The sequence below is a fragment of the Tympanuchus pallidicinctus genome, unplaced genomic scaffold (genome assembly GCF_026119805.1).
Source record: "Tympanuchus pallidicinctus isolate F22 unplaced genomic scaffold, pur_lepc_1.0 scaffold1, whole genome shotgun sequence".
NCBI lineage: Eukaryota > Metazoa > Chordata > Aves > Galliformes > Phasianidae > Tympanuchus > Tympanuchus pallidicinctus.
This window is the reverse complement of record NW_026294618.1, coordinates 108,737,522-108,761,763: the sequence shown is the minus strand read 5'-3', so window position 1 is coordinate 108,761,763 and position 24,242 is coordinate 108,737,522. Positions and strand designations below refer to the sequence as shown.

General features: G+C 44.0%; 1 protein-coding gene and 1 long non-coding RNA gene across 5 annotated transcripts in view; one reads left to right on the top strand and one right to left on the bottom strand.

Moving 5' to 3' along the window:
- Positions 1–1,628: 1,628 nt before the first annotated feature.
- On the bottom strand, positions 1,629–19,132 carry LOC128084332 (uncharacterized). Of its 3 annotated transcripts, XR_008208476.1 has the most exons (6): positions 18,766–19,132; positions 17,650–18,572; positions 11,902–17,321; positions 5,788–5,836; positions 5,584–5,703; positions 1,629–4,168 (listed from the first exon to the last, which is right to left on the bottom strand). It is a non-coding gene; the product is annotated as an uncharacterized LOC128084332 (long non-coding RNA). The 3 variants fall into 3 exon arrangements; XR_008208475.1 differs by lacking the exon at positions 18,766–19,132 and having other exon boundaries at positions 17,650–18,759; XR_008208477.1 differs by lacking the exons at positions 11,902–17,321; positions 17,650–18,572; positions 18,766–19,132 and adding an exon at positions 8,634–11,891.
- Positions 19,133–19,363: 231 nt separating this feature from the next.
- XPO1 (exportin 1) overlaps positions 19,364–24,242 on the top strand; it is a 37,041-nt gene continuing 32,162 nt past the window's right edge. Inside the window, exons 1-3 of one of the 2 annotated variants that reach the window (XM_052690239.1) lie at positions 19,364–19,506; positions 19,780–19,890; positions 23,475–23,606. In XM_052690239.1, the coding sequence (XP_052546199.1) occupies positions 23,481–23,606 (126 nt within the window). In that variant the 5' untranslated portion in view covers positions 19,364–19,506; positions 19,780–19,890; positions 23,475–23,480. The remainder of the gene's footprint in view (positions 19,507–19,779; positions 19,891–23,474; positions 23,607–24,242) is intronic. The other variant, XM_052690250.1, reaches the window with a different exon arrangement.

Below are 24,242 nucleotides of genomic sequence, written 5' to 3'. Positions count from 1 at the left end.
AAATCTGTTCAGTTCTCCTGTTACAGCTCTACAGACTTTTTTAAATGGCAGAAGTGATGTTTTTCCTTTTTTCTTTCTTTTTTTTTTTTTTCCCCTCCCTCTTTCTTCTGGCTCAATGGAAGAGGGAAGCCTTGTTATGGTGGGTGAGCATTTTATATATCTATTGAATTTCTTACATTTCTGTGCTCAGGTCCCGACCCCTGAGATGAATCACAGAATCACAGAATCACCTGGGTTGGAAGGGACCTCAAGGATCATGTAGTTCCAACCCCCCTGCCTAGCAGGGCCACCAAACGTACACATTCAGATCAGGTTGCCCAGGACCCCGTCCAACCTGGCCTTGAACACGTCCAAGGACGGGGCATCCACAACCTCCCTGGGCAGCCTGTTCCAGGGCCTAACCACTCTCCTTGTAAAGAACTTCCCCCTAACATCCAACCTAAATCTTCCCTCCTTCAACTTGGATCCATTTCCCCTAGTCCTGCTGTTGTCAGCCCTTTTGAAGAGTTTACTCCCCTCCTGGCTGTAGGTTCCCTTCAGGTATTGATAGGCTGCAATGAGGTCACCCCGCAGCCTTCTCTTCTCCAGGCTGAACAAGCCCAACTCCCTCAGCCTGTCCTCATAGGGGAGGTGCTCCAGCCCTCTGATCATCTTAGTCGCCCTCCTCTGGACCCTTTCCAAAATCTCAATGTCTTTCTTGTACTGAGGGCTCCACACCTGGACACAGTACTCCAGGTGGGGCCTCACAAGAGCCGAGTAGGGAGGGACAATCACCTCCCTCTCCCTGCTGACCACCCCTCTCCTGATGGAGCCCAGGATCCCATTTGCCTTTCGAGCTGCCAGAGCGCACTGCTGGCTCATGTTCAGTCTCTCGTCCATCAGGACCCCCAGGTCCTTCTCTGCCGAGCTGCTCTCAAGGCCCACTCCTCCCAGCCTGTACGGGTGCCTGGGGTTCTTCCAGCCCAAATGCAAAACCTTGCACTTTGCCATGTTGAACCTCATTAGGTTCACCTGGGCCCAGCCCTCCAGCCTGTCGAGGTCCCTCTGAATGGCATCCCTTCCTTCCACCGTATCAACCGCACCACTCAGCTTGGTGTCGTCAGCAAACTTGCTGAGGGTGCACTCAATTCCCTCATTGATGTCATTAATAAAAATGTTAAAGAGCACCGCTCCCAAGACAGACCCTTGGGGGACACCACTTGTTACTGGCCTCCACCTGGACACAGAGCCATTGACCACCACCCTCTGTCTGCGGCCTTTCAACCAATTGCTTATCCATCGGGTCGTCCACCCATCAAATCCACTTCCCTCCAATTTGGAGATGAGGATGTGGTGGGGGACCATGTCAAAGGCCTTGCTCAGGTCCAGGTAAATGACATCGGTCGCCTTCTCTTTGTCCACCAATGCCATCACTCCATCATAGAAGGCCACAAGATTAGTTAGGCATGACCTTCCTTTGGTGAAGCCGTGCTGGCTGTCTCAGATCACATGCTCATTCTTTATGTGATCGAGCATGTTGTCCAGGAGGATCTGTTCCATGATCTTCCCAGGCACAGAGGTGAGACTCACCGGCCTGTAGTTCCCCAGGTCCTCCCTGCTCCCCTTCTTGTATATGGGAGTGTCCCTCCAAACTACAAAAATGCTCTACATTAACATTTGGTGGAAAGTTTTCTATTAGTGGAACATAAATATCACTCTCCATGTAAAATTATCTATATTAACAAAGGAAATACGAACTTGTCATAGTTTTATGGTTTTTGTTATTGGTATTCCACATCATAGCATGATGTTGTACTCTGGGAGTTAAAGAGTTAATACTCCAATTCTGTGGACTGTGGATAATTCCGGGTATCTGGTTGTTTTTTTTTTTCTGTTCAGAGAGAAAGACAAAACTATTCTCATATCACGAGACATCCCCCTTTCCCCTCCTGCTTGGCCTGGCCAGATGTCTTGACTCAGCATTAGAGTAAGGTCTTTGGTTTTTGGACACTCTCATTTTATTTGTTAGCTTCAATTCTAATTATATTGTACTATAGCGTATTATCTTGCATTCCAATATCTTACTAAATCAGTTTTGTTTTTCCTCAGATCATTCTGCTGGTTTTGTTTTCAGGCCCATCTCCCTATCTTTTCCCCAGCCATAGCTCTGTGGGTCCCCTTGCCCTGCTAGTCATGGAGCCAGGCAGAACTAGGCTGTAAACTGCTGACAGAACTGAATCACTACTTAAAGCAATAGTTATTCCATTTGACTACAGGTACGGGTCTTTGAAAATACTTTAGAGGTTCCTTGTCCCAGGATTGTGACAGAAATATTGCAAATTGGCTTTGCAAATTGATCAGCAGCAAGTTCCCAGGACTTATCAAGGTCCCTAAATTTACCTTGAAGGGACAAAACACACAACATTAACTGCTGTTGAAGTTAGCTTCCCTGGTTCAGTGACTACTCTTCGAAGAGTGATTTAACTAGGGGTTTTTTCTCTTGACAAAGAAGGGAAACAAATGCCATAATCAAGTACTTTAATAACTCTTGCCAACAGAGACAAACAAAATTTAGTAACTCAGTTAACAAATACTGGCTACAATCTCCAGCTGTGTCCCCATCTGCACCTCAAACCTGCCTCTCTTCCTGTCCCTGCTTCCCACACACACAAAAAAACCAAAACAGAATAAATCCATAAAACCTGATTCTTTAGAACCTTACAGTCTCCTCTAATATATGCTAATTTGTCTGCCTCAGAAAGCATTTTACATCATGCTGTGACAGTGGTTTGTAGTGACTGTTTGACTTCAGTTTCAGGTGAAAAGTATTTCTTCTGCAAACAAGAGCAAAGTCCGCATACTCCTCAAAGTCCTCAGACTCTCACTCTGTATAAATTTTGTGAGACTTGTTTCAAACATTATTTTTTCACCTACTTGGTAAGCTTTTTAGGAATAGCACTTGACTTGGGCTGTGTGGGGACGCATTGTGCCTTGAGGTTCCAGGTTCTGGTAGTGCCTTCAATTATAATAAGAATTACGAATACAAATACTGCTGCTAAAAGATACTGGCATTCCCCTTTCCCACCTATTCTAGCTACATAGCCATTCCTATCAGAAAGTATTATTACAGCCACAGCAATCACTATCCAGGTTAAAACAAATCATTTTGTCACATTAGGTTTCAGTGACAGCTTAATGCGTACATGAAACAACAGCGATGCCAAGGCAATGGAGGGACCCTCCAGCAATGGGCAGTTCTCACAAGAGAGGCTGACATGGCACTGGTGTTGCCAGGGCAAAGGCAGGAAAATTATATGGCTGAAGCCCAGAACCACCAGTCATCAAGAGCAGCTGCTTCAAAGCTGGCCCAGCCAGAACCAGAGCAACTGATCTCAAGGTAGGAGGAGGCCTGCAGGTTTCCTTTGTCAGGGAAACACCAAGACAGTAGAAGGACCCTCCAGCAGTGTGCAGCTCTCATAACAGAAGTGGGTGTTGGCAAGGCAACAGAGGCCATGTTCTTTTCCTTGGGAAAAGCAGTGACAAGTTGCTGCCCACAAAGTACAGGGTTGGCAAACAGAGCATGGCTGTCACCCGTGTGTGTGTGGAGCAGCACCTTGCATGGCAGGGCACCACAGTTTTACCAGCTTCAGAAGTGAGGGGGCACTCATTCCAAGTGACCTTCAAAGCAGAATGGTGCATTTACAATGCCAAGCTAAGGCTGCAGCTCTGGCAGGGGAGTGTGCACCACCTACCCCAGTCATCATCAGTACCTCCACTCAGACTTAGCTTCTAAAGGAAGAAGCATCTGTGCAGGCCATGGTATGTGGGAAGTGCCTGCACCTTTCACCTGCAGCAGAAGTGAGTGGCAAACTTGCCTGTGTAAGATGTGCCCAGGTGGAAGACTTTCTGCAACAGCTGACTGACATCAAGGAGACAGGCTGTGTGCTATCTGGGAGGTAGGGATACAGACGGTCAGCCAGATTTATGTGCAATCTGCATTAAATACACAGTATGGGCCCGAATAGCCCTAAACTTCCCCACTAGTGTATCCAGTTGGAGCGGAGACAAACAGGGATGAGAAATGGCAAGCTGCCATGAGAAAAAATTTCCTCTTGTTAGAGGAAAAAGCCCGCCTCTAAGCCTCTGCAGGAGTTAGGCACTCTAAAAGGTGCCTCTGCAGTTCTCCAGCCTGAGAAGGAAAAAGAAACAGGTAGCAGGTAAGTCATCTGAACTATGCAAGGCAGCCAGACCTGCACCCTGTTGCATAACAACTACTGCAACTAAGAAAAAGCAATGGGTGAAAGTAGTGGATGATTTTCTTCTGAGGGGTACAGAAGCAGCAGTTTGTCACTCTGACCTGCAATCTAGAGAGGTCTGCTGCCAGAGTTTGCATGTCACACAGATTGCTATCCCCTGCTACTGTTTCATGGAGGCACCAGCAACACAGCTACCAGCAACCTGAAGATATCAAGGACTAGAAGCAGCTGGGAGCAACACTGAAGAATTTGGGAGCACAGGTAGTCTTCTCATCAATCTGCCAGGTTAGGGAAATGGGAAAGGACAGGCAATTAACAAAATCAATAAACGGATAAGGGAGTGGTGTTGAGAACATGGCTTTGGCTACTCATGTCAAGGAACTCACTTGGAGGAAATCTGGTTTTCTGGAGTAGGATAGGGTTCATCTGTCAGACAAGGGAAGACCATTTTTGGCAGCAAACATTCCAATTTAATCAGAGGGGTTTTAAACTAGAATTGCTGGGAGTAGAGATTCTAAGTCATTGCACTTTGAGGCTGACAATGGTAATGGATGCCCTGGGCCTGGAGTAGAATCACAAAGTTAGAAGCGACCTATAAGATCATTGAGTCTAACTCACCTCATCACCATTGCCACCACAAGCACTAAACCATATCACACAGCATGTCGTCCAGACGCCTCTTGAACACTGGCAGGGACAGCGACTCCACCACCTCTCTGGGCAGGCCATTCCAGTGCCTGACCACTCTCTGAGAGAAATATTTCTTCCTTATGTCCAACCTAAACCTCCTCTGATACAACTTGTGGCCATTACCCCATGTCCTGCTTGTTGCCTGGGAAAAGAGGCCAAATCCCTCTTCACCACAACCTCCCTTCAGGAAGTGGTAGAGTGCAAAGAGTAGGATCAAAGGCCAGTAAAACAGGACCTAACTTACAGGGTAAAGGAACTGTAATTGGAATATCAGCCTCAATGGGAGCCCAACTCAAGTGTCTACACCAATGCATGGAACACAGGGAACAAGCAGGCATTTGGTGCCTAAAGGGCTACGATGACATCAGCATCACTGAGACGTGATGGGATGTCTCTCATGACTGGAATGTAGGAATAGATGGATATAAACTCCTCAGGAAAAACTGGGAGGGGAAGAGGTGTTGTGCTCTACATCACTGACCACCTGGAATCCATGGAGCTCCACTTGGGCACAGATAAGGAGCTGACAGAAAGCTTATGGGATATGGGAACACTTGAGAACCATTGAGAAAAGAAAAGAAAGCGTTTTACAAAGGTGTTATATGATACACATTTTGCAACTTTTAAACTGAAAAGCTGTCAGTAATTACATGCATACCTTGTATATTAGTGTGCTGATTAACTTAGTCTCAAATATATATCCCAGGGGAATCCAGTTCAGAAACCGTAGCAAAGTTTCCAAAGTCGCATGAACTAAAGGAGCATTTTGGGAGTTTTCCTGTGGGAACACATCAGTGAATATTACTAAGGCATAACTGGGAGGAGGTAGCGTGGAAGAGGTTAAAAAAAAACTAATACTTACCATCACGAACTGACACAGTTGAAATATCTGAGAGAACTCATTGCACATACTATAAAAAAAAATAAAATAAAATAAATGAAGCACTCCCAAGTTCCCAAAACAATCCAAACTGTATTAATCAAAGCGCCTGTGACCAGAACACAACTTCTGAATACCTACAAATCCTTGCTTCTTTACAAAAGACAATGCCAACAGCATTTTTTTTTTTGAAGAAGTCCAGTGGGATCAAGTGCATCCTCAACAACAAGTCTGCATGCAACACCAAGCTGAGTGGTACAGCTGACAAGCTGGAAGGAAGGGATGATATCCAGAAGGACATGCACAGGCTTGAGAGCTGGGCTCGTGCCAACCTCATGAAGTTCAGCAAGGCCAAGTGCAAGGTCCTGCACCTGGGTCAGGGCAATCCCAAGCACAGATACAGGTTGGGCAGAGAATGGCTTGGGAGCAGCCCTGAGGAGAAGGATTTGGGAGTGTCAGTTGATCAGAGATTCAGCATGAGCCAGCAACGTGTACCTGCAGCCCAGAAGGCCAGCTGCATCCTGGGCTGCGTCAAGAGAAATGAGACCAGCAGGTCAAGGGAGGTGGTTCTGCCTCTCTACTCTGCTCTCGTGAGACCCCATCTGAAGTACTGTGCCCTGTTACGGAGCCCCCAACACAAGAAGAACATGGAGTTGTTGGAGTGGGTCCAGAGAAGGGCCACAAAGATAATCAGAGGCTGGAGCACCTCCCAGCTGGGGCGCTTCAGCCTGGAGAAAAGAAGGCTTTAGGGGATCTTAGAGCGTACCTCAAGGGGGCCTACAATGAAAACTGGGGTAAGATTTTTTGTAAGGGCAAGTAGCAACAGCATAAGAAGCTAACGGCTTTCAACTGGAAAAGGATACATTTAGACTGGATACTAGAAAGAAATTCTTGACTGTGAGGGTGGCCAGACACTGAAACAGGATGCCCAGTCTGGTCACGGATGCCCCTTCCAAGGCTGGAGGCGTCCAAGGCCAGGCTGGATGGGGCTGCGAGCAATCTGGTCTAGAGGGAGCTGTCCAGGCCAACAGCAGGAGGGTTGCAACTAGATGACCTTAAGGGTCATTTCCAACACAAACTATTCTATGTTTCCATGACCACCATGGGATGAGGCAGTCGCAATAATGCAGAAATATACGTTGCATGGGAACTGCTGAGTCACAGCCTGAACCACTGATTGATCACCTGGGGAAAGGACAGGGTCAGCCCTGGGAGCACAGGTGAAGGCAATTCAGCCGTGCAACCAGTAGGGGTGGAGCCCCCTACTTGTTTAGTTGTGAACAGGTCTAATGTCATCCTATTCTGAAATACCACTTTGGATAAAAAGGTTACCTCCTCTTGGATTGCTGGTAATGCATCTGTTGTGGCACTTTCTACTATTTCTAGAGTTGCAGAGATATTCACAATATTCACAGCCTTTTCCAGCTGAGTTACTCCTAAGACTGGGATAAGGGCTCTCACAAAGATATGGTATCCTGTATTGTACCTTACCAGTAGTTTATTTACCCTTTTAACCCTCCTGGGATTTTGATAGTAGCTCCACACAGTTCTCACTATGCCTGGTGGGAGTTCTTTTGGATGGACGCTTGTAGGAGGTGCTAAATATCCTCCTATGCAATACCCTTTCCAATTTATTGACACTGATTTTCAAGCTCTCCCATTTCCACACAGCCACCAGAAACCTTTACTCAAATGACACTTGCTTACTATATTATTTCCATTATGATATTTGTTCCCACTAATGAGAGTTTTATTACTTTCTTTAATAGTGGCCACTATTAAGCATGACAATGTAACACTGATCCAAATAGAAGGGAGAAGAGTGACAATCATACATTTAACAATAACAAATAAATAAAACAGAGGTACAACATTACTACCCACAACAACACAAAAGATAGTACTATTGCAAGCAAAATACAAAATGTAACAGCACACAATATTACTTTGCCACAAACACCACCCTGTGTATACTGAGATAAAGCAAATTAGTAACCGACTTATCTTTTCTGTATGAGTTTAACTTCTGACAGTGCACTTGACAGACCAAGTAGTTTCTCAGCATCTTGGAATAACCTCTTGTAAAAATACTTTAGTTACCCCACATGCCTTATTAGTTCTACAAGGGAATGCTTCTGGCCACTGTAAAAAGATATCAGTTAGTACCAACATACAGCAACACCCCTTTTCTTGGGAGCTCCAAGAAATCAATTTGCATTGTTGCCCTGGAAGGCCCCCTTTCCCAATAGGCCCACTTGTACCCTATTCCTGGTACTAGGATTGTACTTTGTAGTGTCTGTTTACTGATAGATTTTCTTATCTTTCCCTAGAACTAATTTTTGTAAAATACTGAAGGGCATAACAATGTGTCCATCTGGGCATGCACCCATCTATCAGCTTGCTTTCTTCCCTTCTATATCATACATTCCTAACCTCATTAGAATATTTTTACAGGTTTGACTCAGATTCAGAGATCTTAAGCTTACTATCTGGAATTAAAGCCTTCTTCAACTACCTGCTTTGCCACCTGATCCATCTTCTTATTTCCAGTTTCCTGTACAGTGTTACCTTCCTGATGTCCTTCACAATATATAATAGCCACACACTTTGGTAGATTTACATCATGATGTTTTCCTTATGTGAGCAATCCTTGCTCTTTTCAGATTGCACTAAGAGTGTGTAGCATCCCAAATACATAATTAGCATCTGTCTATATAATTAAGGCTCTTGTCAAGGCAGTTATTTCAGCCTTCTGAGGGAAGTCCCCACAGATAATGGCTGTGCTTCGATTACCTTGTCAGTAGCAGTTACTGCATGTCCTGCCTTACCGTTTCCTTATTTCACAAAACTGCTACTGTCAGTAAACCAGGTGGCTTCTGCATCTTCTAAGGGCTCATCCTTCATATCTGACCAGCCGGAATATGCAGCTTCAGTTGTTTCAAAGCAGTCATGAAATACTGGTTCTCTAGGAGTTCCACTAAGAAAAGATACTGGGTTGACAGCATTAGTTACAATTATTTCTACATCATCCTGCTCTACCAGGATGGCCTGGTATTTCAGGAACCAATGAGGTGAAAGCCAATGCCCCTCTTTTACCTCCAATACAGTAGACATGGAATAAGATATTAAAACTGTTATTCTTGGGCCTAGCATAACTTTACTGGCTTCTTGAATATTGAGCAATAGTGCAGCTACTGCCCTCATGCACCCTGGCCATCCCTTACTTTATCAAGCTGTTTGCAGAAGTATGCCACTGCCCCTTTGATAGGGTCCAAGGCTCTGGGCAAGAACTCCCAGCGCTATTCCTTGTTTTCCATGCGAGGGCAGAACGGTTTAGTCATGTCTGTTAGTCCCAAAGCAGAGGGCCTTCATGAGTTGTTGTTTCAACTGAGGGAATGGCCTCCTTGCTTCCCCATTTCATAGAATATTTTGTTTTTACCAACAGTCCATAGCTGTGTATCCACAGTCAGCACCACGTGTCATTCCTGGGAATGTATGGAGTTCCTTGGCAGTCTGTGGCTCAGGGGGTTGGCAGATGGCTTCTTTCCTGACAGTCGTTAAGGTTTGAAGTCCAGCTGTAATCTCTTACCCACATACGTCACTTGCTGCTGAGTTATTAGTGCTTTCTGTTCAGAAACTTGATAATCATTTAAACCAAGAAATTCAGTAAACTCACAGTCCATTGTACACAGTCCTCTTATGTTTCCGTGGCATCCACATCCTTGCAGTAAAGTTCCATCCTGGGATGGAGGAACCCAAGTCTCAGGTTCACGAGTTGACCAGCTCTCAAAAATCACTGAGCTGTTCTCACAACCCTGGGTAACACTGTCCAGGTTTTTTTTTAATCCCCATATCAGGGTTTTCCTATTCAAAGGTAAACAACTTTAGGCTTCCTTTGGCCAAACCAGTCAGAAAAGGCATCCTTCAAATCCAGAAGGTAAACTCCACCTACTCATTCCTTAACCTAGTTAATAGTGTATGAATTTTCCACCGAGTGCATGCATGCAATTACTTGCCCTCAAATCTTGTACCAAACTATAGCACTTGCTTTCCAATTTTTCATCAGCAAGTTTGGAGTATTGTATTGGGATTCATATTCAATTAGTAATCCAAACTCCAAAAATTATCTACTATTTCTTTTATCCTTTTACAATCACATATCCTCAAAGGGCACTGCTTTACCCTGACTAGGCTAACTCTTGCTTTTAACTGAACTTCTGTTTAGGGCTGCATTTTTGGCTCTGCCAGGTATCCCTGATACCCACACTCCTAAGCGCACCTTATTTAAGATTTCTGTAACCTCTGGGGTACAACCTTGTTTCTACCAGTTTGCGTTAAAACCAGACTTACAATTCTCAATTTGACCCTTACTCCAGTTTCATTCAATTTCTTGCCAGAGTAACCTGGCATGTACAAGAATTTACATATTCCTAGATGTTTTCTCAGCCTGTATTTAATTGATCCCCAAAAGTAAGCATCTCCTACTACTGTTGCAAAATCATCTATGGGTGGTAAGAGGCACCCGTGTCCACCAGAAAATAAACCTCTTTATCCTGCTCCCCTAGCTGCAAGTTAATCAGTGGATCTGCTATGGTAAACTTCCCAGGTTCCCATCCTTCAGCTTTGCAACCAGAAACAGTTCCCCCTCACTCATCTTGGTAGGATTTCTCCACCAGTGTCCCATTACACTGCAGTTTGTTCCAGTAGGGCGGAGCCCCCTCTTCTCTTGGCTCTTCCAGCCCTCCCACCTTCCTCTGAGGGGATCTCTGTGTCCTACGGCCCTGCTCTAGTGCTGCAAAAGTAACAGCTGCTGTTATTCCCAGTTTCCTTACTATCTCTGTTTCTCAATCAGTTTTTTTCTCTCTTTTCTTTCATACCGCTCACCTCTCTTCAGTACTGACATCCCTGTTACACCCTGCTCATCTTTGCCTTCCTCAGTCTGTGTTCTTCCCGAACTTTTCAGTTTCCAAACTCTCATCATTAAACTACTAACATCATATTTCAATTTTACCTCCTCCTCTCCAGAAGCTTCCAGTGCTAACACTAGGATTTTGGGTTTCTTAGATCTTTGCAGATGAAGGCCATTCTCACGTCCAGTGCCCTATCCTCTCCACCTCCCCTCCTTGCAAGCAATGGGAGCAGCAGTCTCCATCCTGGCTCAGTATGTCACTCCTAGAGTTCTGCTAGTGAGGGAAGGGGGTGGGGGGATTGCTCTCATGCCAGCACAGATAAACTCACTTTCTCTTTAACCCTTTTTCCTTTGTACACTATTCCACTATTTGTACCCTCAGTTAGACATCCACATACCCTCAATTCTACTTCTGTATACCATTAACAATTATACTTTCTTATACCATCAAAACAGTTTGTCCCACTCCCTTCAAAACCCACAAATCAAACCACACAGTTCTTCAGTTTCCACAAACACCCTTAATACCATATAACTTCCCCCTAATAAATCTATATTGCTTGGTTATAAACACCTCGCCATAGAACCAGCACTGATTGACCCACCTCCCTCACACACCTCCTTGCAAGCAGAACACAGTGTTACATAAACAAGTTGACATTCATTTCCCAAATGGAGTGGGAATCTCTCTATGGGTTCGTCTTTCCCATTCATAAATTCATACAAAAACATACAGACAGACAACGATCACCCTTATACTCTGCACTCGCCCTGCAGCTGTGCCACAATGTCTCGTATTCAAGACATTCACTTGCAATCACACACAATGCCGACTTTACACTTTACCAAATCAGAGCTCTGAACTACTTTTGTGTGTTTTGATAGCAATTACTCAAACACACTGTACAGATGGTGATCACAATAATACAACCTATAACTTCCACATTATCAGTTGACAAGATAGCCACTGTCACTGATCATCTAAGGGAGAGCTATTGCTCTTTCCTTGCATACGACTTACAGGTCCCCTTAGTAGGAACTTCCCCAAGGAGTCTTCCTACCCCAGCTGGCAACCTAACCCATGAGCTCACATACCTTGGGGGGGTACACGCACGATGCACGCTCCTTCATACCCTGCGTAGGAAGTCTCCTCATGACTTACAAATTCCCCTCTTCCGTACACATACCTGGCCCGCCAACAAATGGTCCTTGTCTGTTCCTGCAGTGATTGGATGAGGAAGGAGAGTCCTGTGAAATCTCAGGGCACACCAATGATGTCTCCCCTCTCAGCTGGTCCCACAGCCAAACAGAGGTTGTCTCATCCGAGTCGCCAAACTGATGTGCAGAAATCAAACTCTATAGCCAGATTAAGGAATGAGAGCAGGTATGTTTATTTCAACAGTGCACATATGCTGGGTGCAAGGGGAATAGATCTGCCTAACCTGCATGCTGTGAGGAAAAAGTGAGCTATAGATATAGGCCAAACTAAATACATAATCAATTGTTTCCAGGAAATTGGATACATATTCATTACATTTCTGGGAATCCATTAGCATGCAGGCCCTCCCCCTCGCACATGTGCAGTGAGTTGTGGGGGCCTCCTCCTGGTGGTCATGGGATGAAGCAGCAGCCTTTCTAGGTAAGGCTTGTAGTCTTCCTTGTTGTAAACTTCTGACCCTGAGGGAGGGGCAGCCCCCATCCAGTTCTAGCCTGCCCTGAGGACATCTTATCACCTCCCAGCCAGAGGTCCTCAGGCTGTTCTCAAACTCTTATCTTTATGTTCTCTAACCCCCACATTGTCTCAGTCCCAGTGTCTGCAATTCCCATTCTTCTAGCAACCTCTACATATTCACTTCTGTAAACTACCTTTAACTATCCCCAGTTCCTGTGAAGCCTTTTTCTCATCTTTTGCGGTGGGGCCCTTCTCTCATTCTTCAGTTTGACCTAATTTAGACAGTGAAATGCCAAAAGTAACTGAAATAGGTACATGGAATCTATTTGAAAAGAAGACCAAAACAATTAAAAACAATAGCAGATGCTCAGTGAGAAGAGGGATGTGCTAGGCAGGATTAGTTCTGCCATTTCTGACAAAGGAAGCATGTAAGGACAGCACAAGTTCTCTACATTCAGTAATCACTAAATCACATTTTCTGCTTCTGTTACATCAGAAAACTATAGAACTAAGTTGATAGCTGCATGAGAAAGTGGAAACTACAACATCCTTCCCTGCTTTCTGCTGGAAGTCTTCACAAGGGACACTGCATAGTAATGCAAGAACTCTGCACTAATCTCCCGGCCATGAAAGAGAAAGGACCTCTACTGAAGAGTGAGGCAGAGGCTGAAGCTGTTTACTGTGACACTGGTATTATGTTAATGGATTGTTTGTTGTGCACTGCCCAGACATTCTTGAAAATCTGTAACTGACAATTTCCTCTGAACGCTTCATCCTCAGTCAGCACCTGCTTTCACTTTGACTTACTGCCTTTTTCTCCCTTCTGTTTATACTAATCATATTTCACCAAGAAAAGGAATTATGACACTAACTTGATGTTTTTCTCCTACTCACATAACTTTCATTCCTTTTAGAAATCATCTTTCTTAGGCACAGATCACCTAATGTGAGTGCATTACATAAGAAAAGATGCGCTTCTGATGACCTCAGAAGACGAAAACGCTGCTGAACTGCTAACTTACTGAACTGATGAGAATGTTTATGTGAAGAAAGCTCAAAAACCCAAATAAACTGTCAACAGTTAAAAAAAAAAAGACTTGCATAAAGAGATAAAAGCAAGGAGTGCTACACAGCACTCCAGCTTCAAGGTATAAGCTAATGACCACTACTTGTCAATCAAAGCGTCATCGTTGTTTTGTGACTACAGATCATCCCTTTACTCATGAACAACACATATAGGGATTAATAAAACATTCAAAATACACAAGCTGCCACAGACTATGGGACCTTTGTGAAAAACAAATAGACTAAACAACCAATTTACTTCTGCCTGTACACTTCCCATTCCCTCCCATCCCGCTGCGTGGGCTGCTGGCTTTCGTGGAAGGTTAAGATATCCTCATAAAAGGTAGGAAAGCAGCTCTGTGAAGGCCCTAAAGATCACAAAATCACAGAAATGCAGGGGTTGGAAAGGACCTCTGGGAAGAGATCATTGTGTCCAACTTCCCTGCTAAAAATACACTTCAGTTTTCCTTTGGCAAAGGAAAACAAACTACTCTTCTTGATTTGCAACCCCATTCTTACTGTGTTGTGCATTTCTTCCCCTACTCAGAGATTTGCAGTGATAACTGGCATACATTCACAAACCCATGAATAATCAACTCAGCACTCAATTGTAAGGTTGTAAAATAACAATTTGATTCTTCATGAAAGATCAATGCAATAATTCTGGAGGAGCATTTACATCATATAACATATGCTAGCAGGGTATAAGACAGCTAATCATCACAGCATAAACTACTTTCAAAGGCCATGAAACATTCCAGACACGATGCATTAAAATAAAAATTAGTGATGTCAACTTGCTTTTCCCCCTTATCCTCCTCTCTGCAGCCCAACCATTTTACCATCAGACTTGCTTGAGTGGGTGGGAACCATAACAGTGGTTGCTTTCCAGTCAAGGCTAGATGCTGGAGAAAATGGCATCTTGCTCAACATCTAAAGGGCTAACTGATCAAGTACTAATCTAACTGCAGCCTAAATCCAGTGCTATTCACTGTCTGGTCAAGCCAGATTCTGGAGGAATTAACATCTAGCTCAGAACTGAAGTTATGTAATATGCCTACGAGTCAATCATCTTACCACCTAAGTAGTATGGGGACTCCATTCTGAACCCCATCACTCAACCACAAGGCCTCCCTAGTAACTTCACTGACTCCGTTTTTGTGTAGTACATAAAGTCTTTCATATATTTTATAATCAAGTCTATTGTCACATAATCAACTGTAGCTTAGTTTCAAAAATTTGATAAATCGCTCATATTAATAAATATATTGCTGCTTTTCTTATGAGTGAATTACATTACTCCTTCCAAAAAGTGAAGGCAATCAGCTGACTGCACAAGGAGCTAAACTACTGTCAGACTATAATTAAGAAGCATTTTTTTCCATACAAAAATATTAAAGAAAGTTATAAACACTAACATAGAACAAAGTTTTCTCAAATCACATGACTGTTTTGTTATGCTTATTTTTATAATGCAAAGTAGGCCTTCTCTTCCAGCAGGAACCTCCCAACAAAAATTACACCTCTCACCTCTTGTTCTCCTACTTTACATCTAAATAAAGAACTTGCCTCTTTTTTGTAAAAATCATCGTGGGTACTGGAGAGCTGCTAGTAGGTGGCACCTCCATTCTCTTTTCCAAACAGAAAAAGCCCTGCTCCTCTCAGCCTCCCTTCACCCTGGACTTGCATGGAATTTTCAACATCTTTCTTGTACTGAAGAACCAAAAAACCAGACACTGTGTTCTAGATGCAGCCTAATGAGTAGCAAACAGAAGGGAATAATCAATTCATGTACCGTTCTTGTACTGTTCTTGATGAAGCCCAGCACATAGCTAGCTTTTGTCACTACCAGAGCACACTGCTGACTTGAAACCAAAGGTAAATTTTCCTACTGCCTTCAGTAAGGCCTAAATTCTAGATTGAACATGTAATAAAGGAGACATCAGTGGCAACAAAAACAGAAGGTGTAACCTTGCATTAACTGTTTGTTAGAAAGAAATTGAGATCCAGGTATACTTGCCCTGCTAAAATGGCTGCTTTTTAAGATTGCACTCCATTTATGAACCAGCCTTCAGCAAACTTTGTGCAGAACAGAAGAGAGATAAGAAGTATTCTGTCTACAGCATGTTAAGCCACAGCTTGCATAAAGATATAAGGGCCAGTTCTACCAAAACATCTGAAGTGTTATTTGAGATAAGCAAAGTTAGTGATAACTTCCTACAAGAGGAGAGGCAGAAACTAGCCCCGTAATCAAGCACATCAAACTGGGGCCCACTGTGTTTTTTACTGTTATGATTTTTTATAAGCATATATATATTTTTAAAGCGTACTTTTACTGTTTTGATTTTTTTCGGGGGCTCTATAGATAGTTGGTGGAAGTGTGAAAAGCTCCATCTAACCTTCCATCAAAAATAACTAATTTAAATTGAAATAGTGAAAATTCAATTTAACAAAAAATTTAAGGTTTTGAACTCTTCTCCTGCACAAAAATCCAAACAAAAAGAAAACACAGAAAAGTGAACTCAAGCCAAAGGAGTTAACAACATATCTAACGTTTTGGTGTCCTACATCAGTTTGTTTTGAACACCAGGGCTAGCTAGAATTCTGAGTTACAGAATTACAACTCTGTTTTTAACCCATTAAGGACTTCCTAGATCTATTCATCCTGTTTACATGAAACTTTTCCAATTCAATACCATCAATAACAATGCCATTTCCTGTCATAAGCCACACTGGAAGAACTACAGATTTGTTAATTACTACACAAGCCAACCCACCAGAGGAAAGTAAACAAGGCAAGATAAACAATGTACTTTGCTATCATCACGACAAATGTTACTGGATGCAGTAATTTTTATGCATGGTTAAAAAACTGAGTGCTGATAGTGTACTTTTCAAAATCCTTAAATACTTCAAACCACTCAGCTCCAAAAAAAAAAAGAAAAAAAAAGATTTCAGACTGGGGTAGGGGAGGGAGGACTGGCAAGGAAGCTTTCTGCTGGGACTACTTCAAGACACTTTTACAACTTGTAAGGCAACGGAAAATCACAAGTTATGAGTAGAGTATAAGTAGATGCAACTGATTTTCTCCACTGGGAATTACTACATAAACAATGTTGAAGTGTCAAATTTCAGAGAAGGAATGAATTAAAGTCACAGGAAAAAACACAGTTCTTGAACACAGATCAATAGCCTCATGGATGAATGCATACTACTTTTAATGGTGGAAAGCTTCAGGAAAAAAACCTGAGTTTTCTTTTTGTGACTTATTAACATCAGCACAGTTCACATCTGTTGAGTTCTTTTTTCTAAAGTGCTCCTTCATACTAATGGTAAGATGAGTATGGCATAGGTAGACTAAACTTGGATGTATTGATTTAGTTTTGAGAACTAAGCCTTCTCTGCAGCAATGACACTGATGAGGAAATGCTTCTTCAGACTGCAAACACAACGTGTCACTGCTGAATATCAAATATTAATCACAGTGAATGTCCTCCTCTTCTGTACTGTGGTATCAAAAGCAGCCTTAGTTCAAGAAACAAGTGCACCATGAGACAACCTACTGAGAATATCTGTTTCTTAAATTCAATTCTGATCTATTGCAGACACCTTGCAATTTCATAATCTCACATATTACTTTAAATAGTAACTTAGTTCCTTTAATGTAACAGAATAAGCTCCCAGCACGAATACGTATAAACCTATTAAAGGACCCTCTATTGAAAGAATTAGCTTCCACTTACACCTACTAACTTCTTAAACACTTTTACAGAAGCTAGTTGATTTTTAAAGATGCATGAAGCTTTATTTAAAGGTAGGATTTAAGACAATGGCAGTAAGAACTCATAACATTATATGCATATCCATGACCTTGTATGGGAACTGTTGAGTCACGGCCTGAACCTCTGATTGATCACCTGAGGTGAGCCTTGAGTCAGCCAGAGGAGCACAGGTGAAGGCAATATTTAAGAGGACCTATTTAAGAGCTGGCTACCAGAGGGGAAGGATCTCTTCTTAAGATCCCCTCTTTGGTATCTTCTGGTGAGCTCAGCCAAAGGGTAAGCTCTTCCACTTATTCTCTTTTTGTGATCGTTGTCTGCTTTGTCTTACTCTCTTGATTATATTGCAATTATAACATCTTGATATCTATTGATTATACACAATTATATTGTGACTATAACATCTTGGTTATACAGACCTACAGTGCAGAAAAGAATAAATTGTTGCTATAAAGTCAAAAACGTTCTCTGATAAAACTTCAACATATGTCTACAAAAAAAAAAAAAGCACATTTTATTAAGCTAGAATTATCCATTAGCTTCAACACATATTGAAATGCTTTTGCCAACAGGAACAGTTAAAGGATAATTAAGCAGCAAAAAAAAGATTTGGGGAACTTGAACAACTAATCATTCTAATGCTACTGAATGCTTCATTTTATGTTGGTGTGAATTACTCTGAAGCCATTCCACACCACCAATGGGGTCTCACAGGTAGTCACCTCATCTATTATTATTATCCCCAGCATGTCTACGGCCATGCATTGCTTTCCATACTCAACTCAGTTCTACAGTTTTTTTTTTTATTTAAGTAAAGCTTAGAGAACTTCTCCTAGTGGGTTAAGCCCACAAACTTCTCGAAGCCTCCAGATAAGAAAATAAACAGTAACTGAGAGGCTTATACAATCAATGTGTCAGGGACTCACAGGGTAAAAGACTTGCACAGTTTCCATTCTGATTACGGTTTCATGTAAATAAAGGCATACGTATCTCACTATGTCTCTCAACTTCCATTTCAGCTTTGTAACTTGTAACACAGGAATTGCAGGGTTTCTTTTCATTAATCTAGACTATTATGTTCTAAGTACCACTTCATTTTAAACGTCGCAGTACTTCAGTGTAAGAACACAGTTCAGCAATTTATACCCATCCCAGAATTTATCACCCATATCTCATTTATGCTCTGGATAACCATTAAGGACCGCTAAGGACAATATAAAACTTCCCAAAAACCACAACTCTCCAGTCTCCGTTTCAGGTCGGCATCACAGGGGTGGGAACGACGCGGATGCCGCGCTGGGCACACCGCTGAGCCCAGCTCAAGGCGCAAGACATGGGCCTACTGGAAACAAAGCAGCGCTCAGTCCTCCACCACGCAGCCCGGGCTCCACAGCCTTCCCTTCCCGCCGGCCGGAGACACAGCCTCACCCGCGAGCTTGAGTCACTTCGCCAAACACAGCACAGCACGGCATCGCCACCGGCGCCCCGTTCTATCAGCACCGTTTTCGCTAACAGCCATCGGCAGCACAACGCACCCAAAGCACAGCGCGCGACGACAGACGAGCCTTAAAGCCGCGCGCTCCGCACCAACGTGCTAGCCAATAGAAACGGAGCAGGACCTACGCCCGCCATTTGAGAACTCGAAGGCGGGCCAGCCTCTGAGTGATAGCTCGACTCCGCCACTCAGCGGGCAACAGCCTTCCCCTTCGCGCTCCTCGCTCGCTGCCGGGGAGGAGGCGGATCCCCTCTCTCCAATCCTCCCTCCTCCGCCTATTGCTCCCCGCTACCCTCCGCGGCGCTCGACGAAGTGACGTGCCGTACGCCCAATGATCGCGCAGGGCGCTAGCGAGGCGCCATCGCTCGGGACCAATGAGAGCGCTCGCTGGGCGGGGGCCTGAGGTTTCCAAACGCTCCGCGGCGCCATGGGCTGAAAACTAAACCGAGATGGAATCTCCCAGTCTGAACCGGTTTGAGCCGGTTCCGAGCTTGTGGCATTAGGAGGGGGAGAGGCGCCGTGCTCAGTCGCCGCTGCTCTCGCTGCCGCTGTCGCGGTTCTTGCTGACGGGGGAGCTCGCGGGAGAAGCCGCCGGCGCAGCTGAGGGGCCGAAGTTTAGCGCTGAGTGGGGGGGGGGGGGGATGGGCACGGGGCCGAACTGAGGGCCCGCCAGGCCGAAGGAAGGGCGGCAGGCACAGGAGGAGCGGCCGCGAGGGCCCGGGCCCAGAGCCAGCGAAGCGGAACGCAGCCGAGTCGTCACGCAGCCGCGGCCGTAAAGAAGGTAGAGGTTCCCCGAGGGGTGCCAGGAGGCTGCGGCGCCGCATCGAGCCCACGTCTCTCTCCTCCCCCGAGGCGGCGAGGCGCCCCGCGAGCGCGCGCCGGGCCCGAGGAGCGCATTGCGGCCGGCAGGGTGCCGCCGTGTCGGGGCCGAGACGAGCCCTGTCGCGGCCGCGCCGGGCCGAGTGGGGACAGAACGGTGCCGGCGAGGGGCGGCTGGCGGGGGCTGGGTGCGCGGAGCTTCCTCTTACCTCGGTTTTAATTTATTTTTTTTTAGGGGAGGGCGGCTTTTCATTTTTTTCTGCGTTGTTGTATTTTTGCCTTGAGGTTAGGAACCTGATTCGCCCACCCCTTAGTTTCTGAAGCAAAAGGCCGCAGAAGCACTAAGGTGAGCGGGCGGCGCGGGAAAGGCGGCGGGGCCGGGGCTGGGGGGCCTCCTGAGGGGCCCGGCAGGCGGGGAGCGGGCGCGGGGAGCGGTGGGGCCCTTAGTCTGCGAATTATTAGGAGTGGAAGTTTCCAGAAATATTTTGGTGTGTCTGTGCAGCAGTATTGAAACGTCCGCCCGCGTCACGTGGGGGCCCCGTATAGAACGCGGGCAGGGAGGGAGGGGCCGCGGCGCTCCGCAAGGCCGGGCCTCTGCCCTGCCTGGGCGCCGCGTCCCGGGAAGGTGTTGGGCTGCCGGCGGGCGCCGTGCTGCACGGCTGCTCCGTGTTCTCACGCGTGTATGAGGCCGTGAGCTCCTGCCGCGCTGTGCGGTGGAGTGGTTTGCGCTCTCTGGAACGGGCGGCAGGGTGGAGTGCCCGCCTTGAGTTTCCTACAGCCGCCCCTGTGAGCCTCGCGTAGTCACGTAGAAGCCGTGCTTTAGAGCTCGCTGTAAATCCTCGGCATCTCTTCTTGATGTAGAATGATTGTGCTTTGTTCTTCCCGAGAAATATTTAAATGAATTGAGTACAGCTGTGTAGAGCTGAAGACCCCCGTGTTGTTGAGAATGGGGATAGCTGTTTAAAGTTTTTGACAAATGCAGTTCATTTGACCTTCGGTAGATGTCATGTTCTTGCCATGTTGTAGCTTAGATTTTTTTCTCTAGTTTCTGTTACCTCATTTATTGTTAATGTTAAAGAACTGATTAGTGTTGATGTGAGAATAGAGATTTAAAGCTGATCATATTCAGGTATGGTAGTATTAGTGTGCAGGAGAGCAGTGAATGGAAGCTGTAATGTGCGTGGTGTGTGCCCAGTGTTGGTAGCGGGAATTGGAGTCAATCGCCTTTGATAGTGACCACAAAGCCGCCATTTCTGAGTCAGTTTGCTAGTAGGCAGGTCAGTGTGAAAATAACGCTGGGAGTGGCAAAGGACCCTGTTCAAAATATTTCTTTTTTGTCTTCATGTGCTTAATAGTGTCTGCTTGTCACGTGGCTGTTCCTTTCGGTTCTGAGTGTTACCAGCCTAACTGCTGTCTGAGTGAAACTTCTTAAGAGCAATGTGATGTTAAGAAGCAGTATTCTATATTGTGCTGCAGGTGCACAGGTGATTGTTCCATCTGTACCCATACCTGGTTCAGAAGATCTTCAGCTTATACACATGACTTGCATTACATATGTAACGATTTTTCCCAGAGAACTCATCCGTATGCAGTACTTTTTCCAAAATCATCAACATATGATTCCACCTCCTTGCTCATACACCAGACCTTTGTGATGATAGAAGTCCTGGGGGGTCTTTCTGGAACCCTGGTAGTAATCTTAATATGTCCTTTAGTTGAACTCTGTAGTCTTTTTTTAACCTTATTTGGGAAGGAAAGTTCCTTTGTGGGATACTTTGCTGGTAGCTGTACCAAGGACTAGTTGTAACTGGTTCTTATCTTAGTATTGGCCTTGTGGAGTGGTCCTGCTATGTAGGCAGAAACCTTCTGCAAATCTATCTCCTGTTACCTGAAAACTGTCACAGTACTTCACAGCATTTGGAATTGTGTAAAAACTGCTGAAAAAGGCCCTGACCTACAATGTGTGACTCTGTCCAAGGAACCACCAATGTAAAATGGTCTTGTAGTTCAAAAGCTGCTTCACCTGCTCATGCCACAGCCATGAGGGCAGTTGCGGAGGATGAGGAAGCATGTGTGTCTAGCAGCAGTATTAATGTCCTGAGCTGCATTGCCTGTGAATGGGCTAGATTTCTTCCCAGTGCTGCTTGTTGCCACTCTGCCAAGTGAAATTTTTAAGTACCCTTATGAGTTAGAAAAAGGAAATCAGCTTTTGCTGCTGCTCTGCTTGCTTCTATACTTAACAGTTCTGGAAACTTTTGGAGCTGAGTGAAGATGTAGTGTTCAATTAATTTTGGTTCCTGCTTGATTTTTATTTCCTTATGTTCTTGGGGGTTTTTTGGTGTAAAAAGGTCGATAGGATGATGATGCTAGCCCTTAAAAATTACTATGGTAGTGCAGTAGTACTATTTACATGACTTCTTTTAATGCAAAATACAGCAAAAACTTTTTTTTTTTTTTTTTTTTTTTACTTTATTGCATGTCTATCAGAACAAAACCGTTTGATAATACCTGAAAATGTATATAGTAAGCAGAAGATTTTCCCAATGTGCGTGTTACTGTGAGACTTTCACTTAGGAGTTACCTGAGTTGAGTCACAGGTTTTTCTTGCTCTTTATTTTTAAGCATGAGATTTAAGTAAGGGATAACATTCATTCTTATTCACACGTAAAGCTGTTTAGTAAGAGTAGAACTGACTTCCACTTTACTCTAAAGCATGGGTTGTTCTGAGTCTTGATTTCTGTTGAGTTTTGTGCATGTGGGGGTTGTTTCTAGAAGAGTTTCAGATGGTATCTATTTGTATGTGCTGCAGGATCAAATGTAACTTCCTGAGTAACCTTGCAGTTCTCCAGACTTGAGGATATTTCTCAAGTTCAGTAGGAAATTTGTAGTTCTATGGAAGACTGAAAATGAGAGTGAATGAGAGAGAGCTGATATAGGGAAGAGGGTAGAAAAAAGTGCTATATTTGTTGGTGACTGTGGGAGGAGAGCAGTGCAGTTGGTCAGCTGCTGCATGGTGATGTGAAAAGGCCAGAGTGGTGTATAACTTTGATGCACAGCTTTGTGGCTTTGGCTTGCTTGCTTACTGTTTGTGAGTGCCTTCATTTTCTACCAGTCACCAGCTAGTAAGCTGGTGTGCATGCACAATTGTGTATAGCCCTGACTGTCTTTTCATAATGCAGGGCTGCTAGGCCTGGGATGAGAAGTTGGTACTTGTGTTGGGGGTGTTAAGGGCCTGAAAACTGCAGCAGGATTTTCAGTAGAATTCCACTAGGTGCTCTAAAGTGGTATGCTTAATTTGCTGTCACTTTATGTTAAATGCCTTCAAGCAGACAGCTTTCTTAATTTCAGTCATAATTTCTTGCTTCTATTTAGGTAATTTGTGAGCTGTTTTCCCAAGTATATGAAAAATGATCTCTTTAACTTTTACCAAGTATGTAGGTGATGCTCCACTTCTGTAACTGTTCGTTGAAAAGCTTTCAGAACTGGATTTGCAAATGTGCACATTTTTCTTGAGAGCTTAAAATTCTCCTGAGATCACTAGGGTGCGTTTTGATTGTAATGATGCTAGAAGTACATACTATCAGACTTACTCATTTACACATATTCAGAGGCTGAATACTTGTAGTAGGGGCTGCTGCTTACTTAATAAAAAGTTGCTTAGCTTGCTTGGTTATATAGCTCACTGGTTAGTTAAACTGCCATTATGCGTTGTACCTGCTGAGCACCCTGAGAATTAGGTTAAGGTAGTATTATATGAATTTTAAGTACAGGTTTGTGCTGGTGCTTGCTTAGCAATGGTAGGAATGTTGTGCCATTCAGTACTGCTAGGTTTGTCTCACTTAAATGATGCTTTGGTGGCAGCATTTTATGTGATTACATCTGACAATAATTTTATTGATTAAAAAAATCTTTTTTTTTTTTTTTTCCCAGTAATCTATGCCAGCAATTATGACAATGTTAGCGGACCATGCAGCTCGTCAGCTGCTGGATTTTAATCAGAAGCTGGATATCAATCTTCTGGACAATGTGGTGAACTGCTTGTACCATGGAGAAGGTGCACAGGTAATGTGAACTTGGAACCTATGTTTATGGATATGTTCAATACTAGCAGCAAATCAGTTGAGCAAAATTAATTTACTGGAATAAAAATATTACTCTTTATGGATTTTCTGTGCTGGTGGCAAGAATATAATATGCCTGTGTTTAAAGTAGCCCTGGTGCAATTAATGTTGAAATATTAGTTCATTGTGTTTCTGTTCCTAGCATGCCTTTTGCTGTTATAAGAGATGAGCAAGTGCAGCTTAGCATGAGTGTCTTTGCTCGCAGCTCACCCTCTGTACCTTAATGTTTCAGGAAAGTCTGAATTGCCTGTTATTATTCTGGATGGGACTATAAAGTCAGAGCCTCAGTATTGGCCTCACTGAAGGACTGTATTGAAGAGAAATATTTTTACTGTTTGGATATTTATACTTACTAAAAAGCGTATTAGAGGTATTAAGAGAAGATTTTGCCCTTATCTATTTTTTTCCCGTTACTGTGTTTTTTGGTGGTTTTTTTTTTTTCCCCTCCATAGATTCTTCTCACACTATTCTCTGGCCTTAGTAGGAAGTGTGAAGTCTGAGAAGGAGAGTGTATGCAAACATACTGTGTTGAAACTGAATCTCATATTTTGTTGCTTTTATTGATTTCTTGAACTGT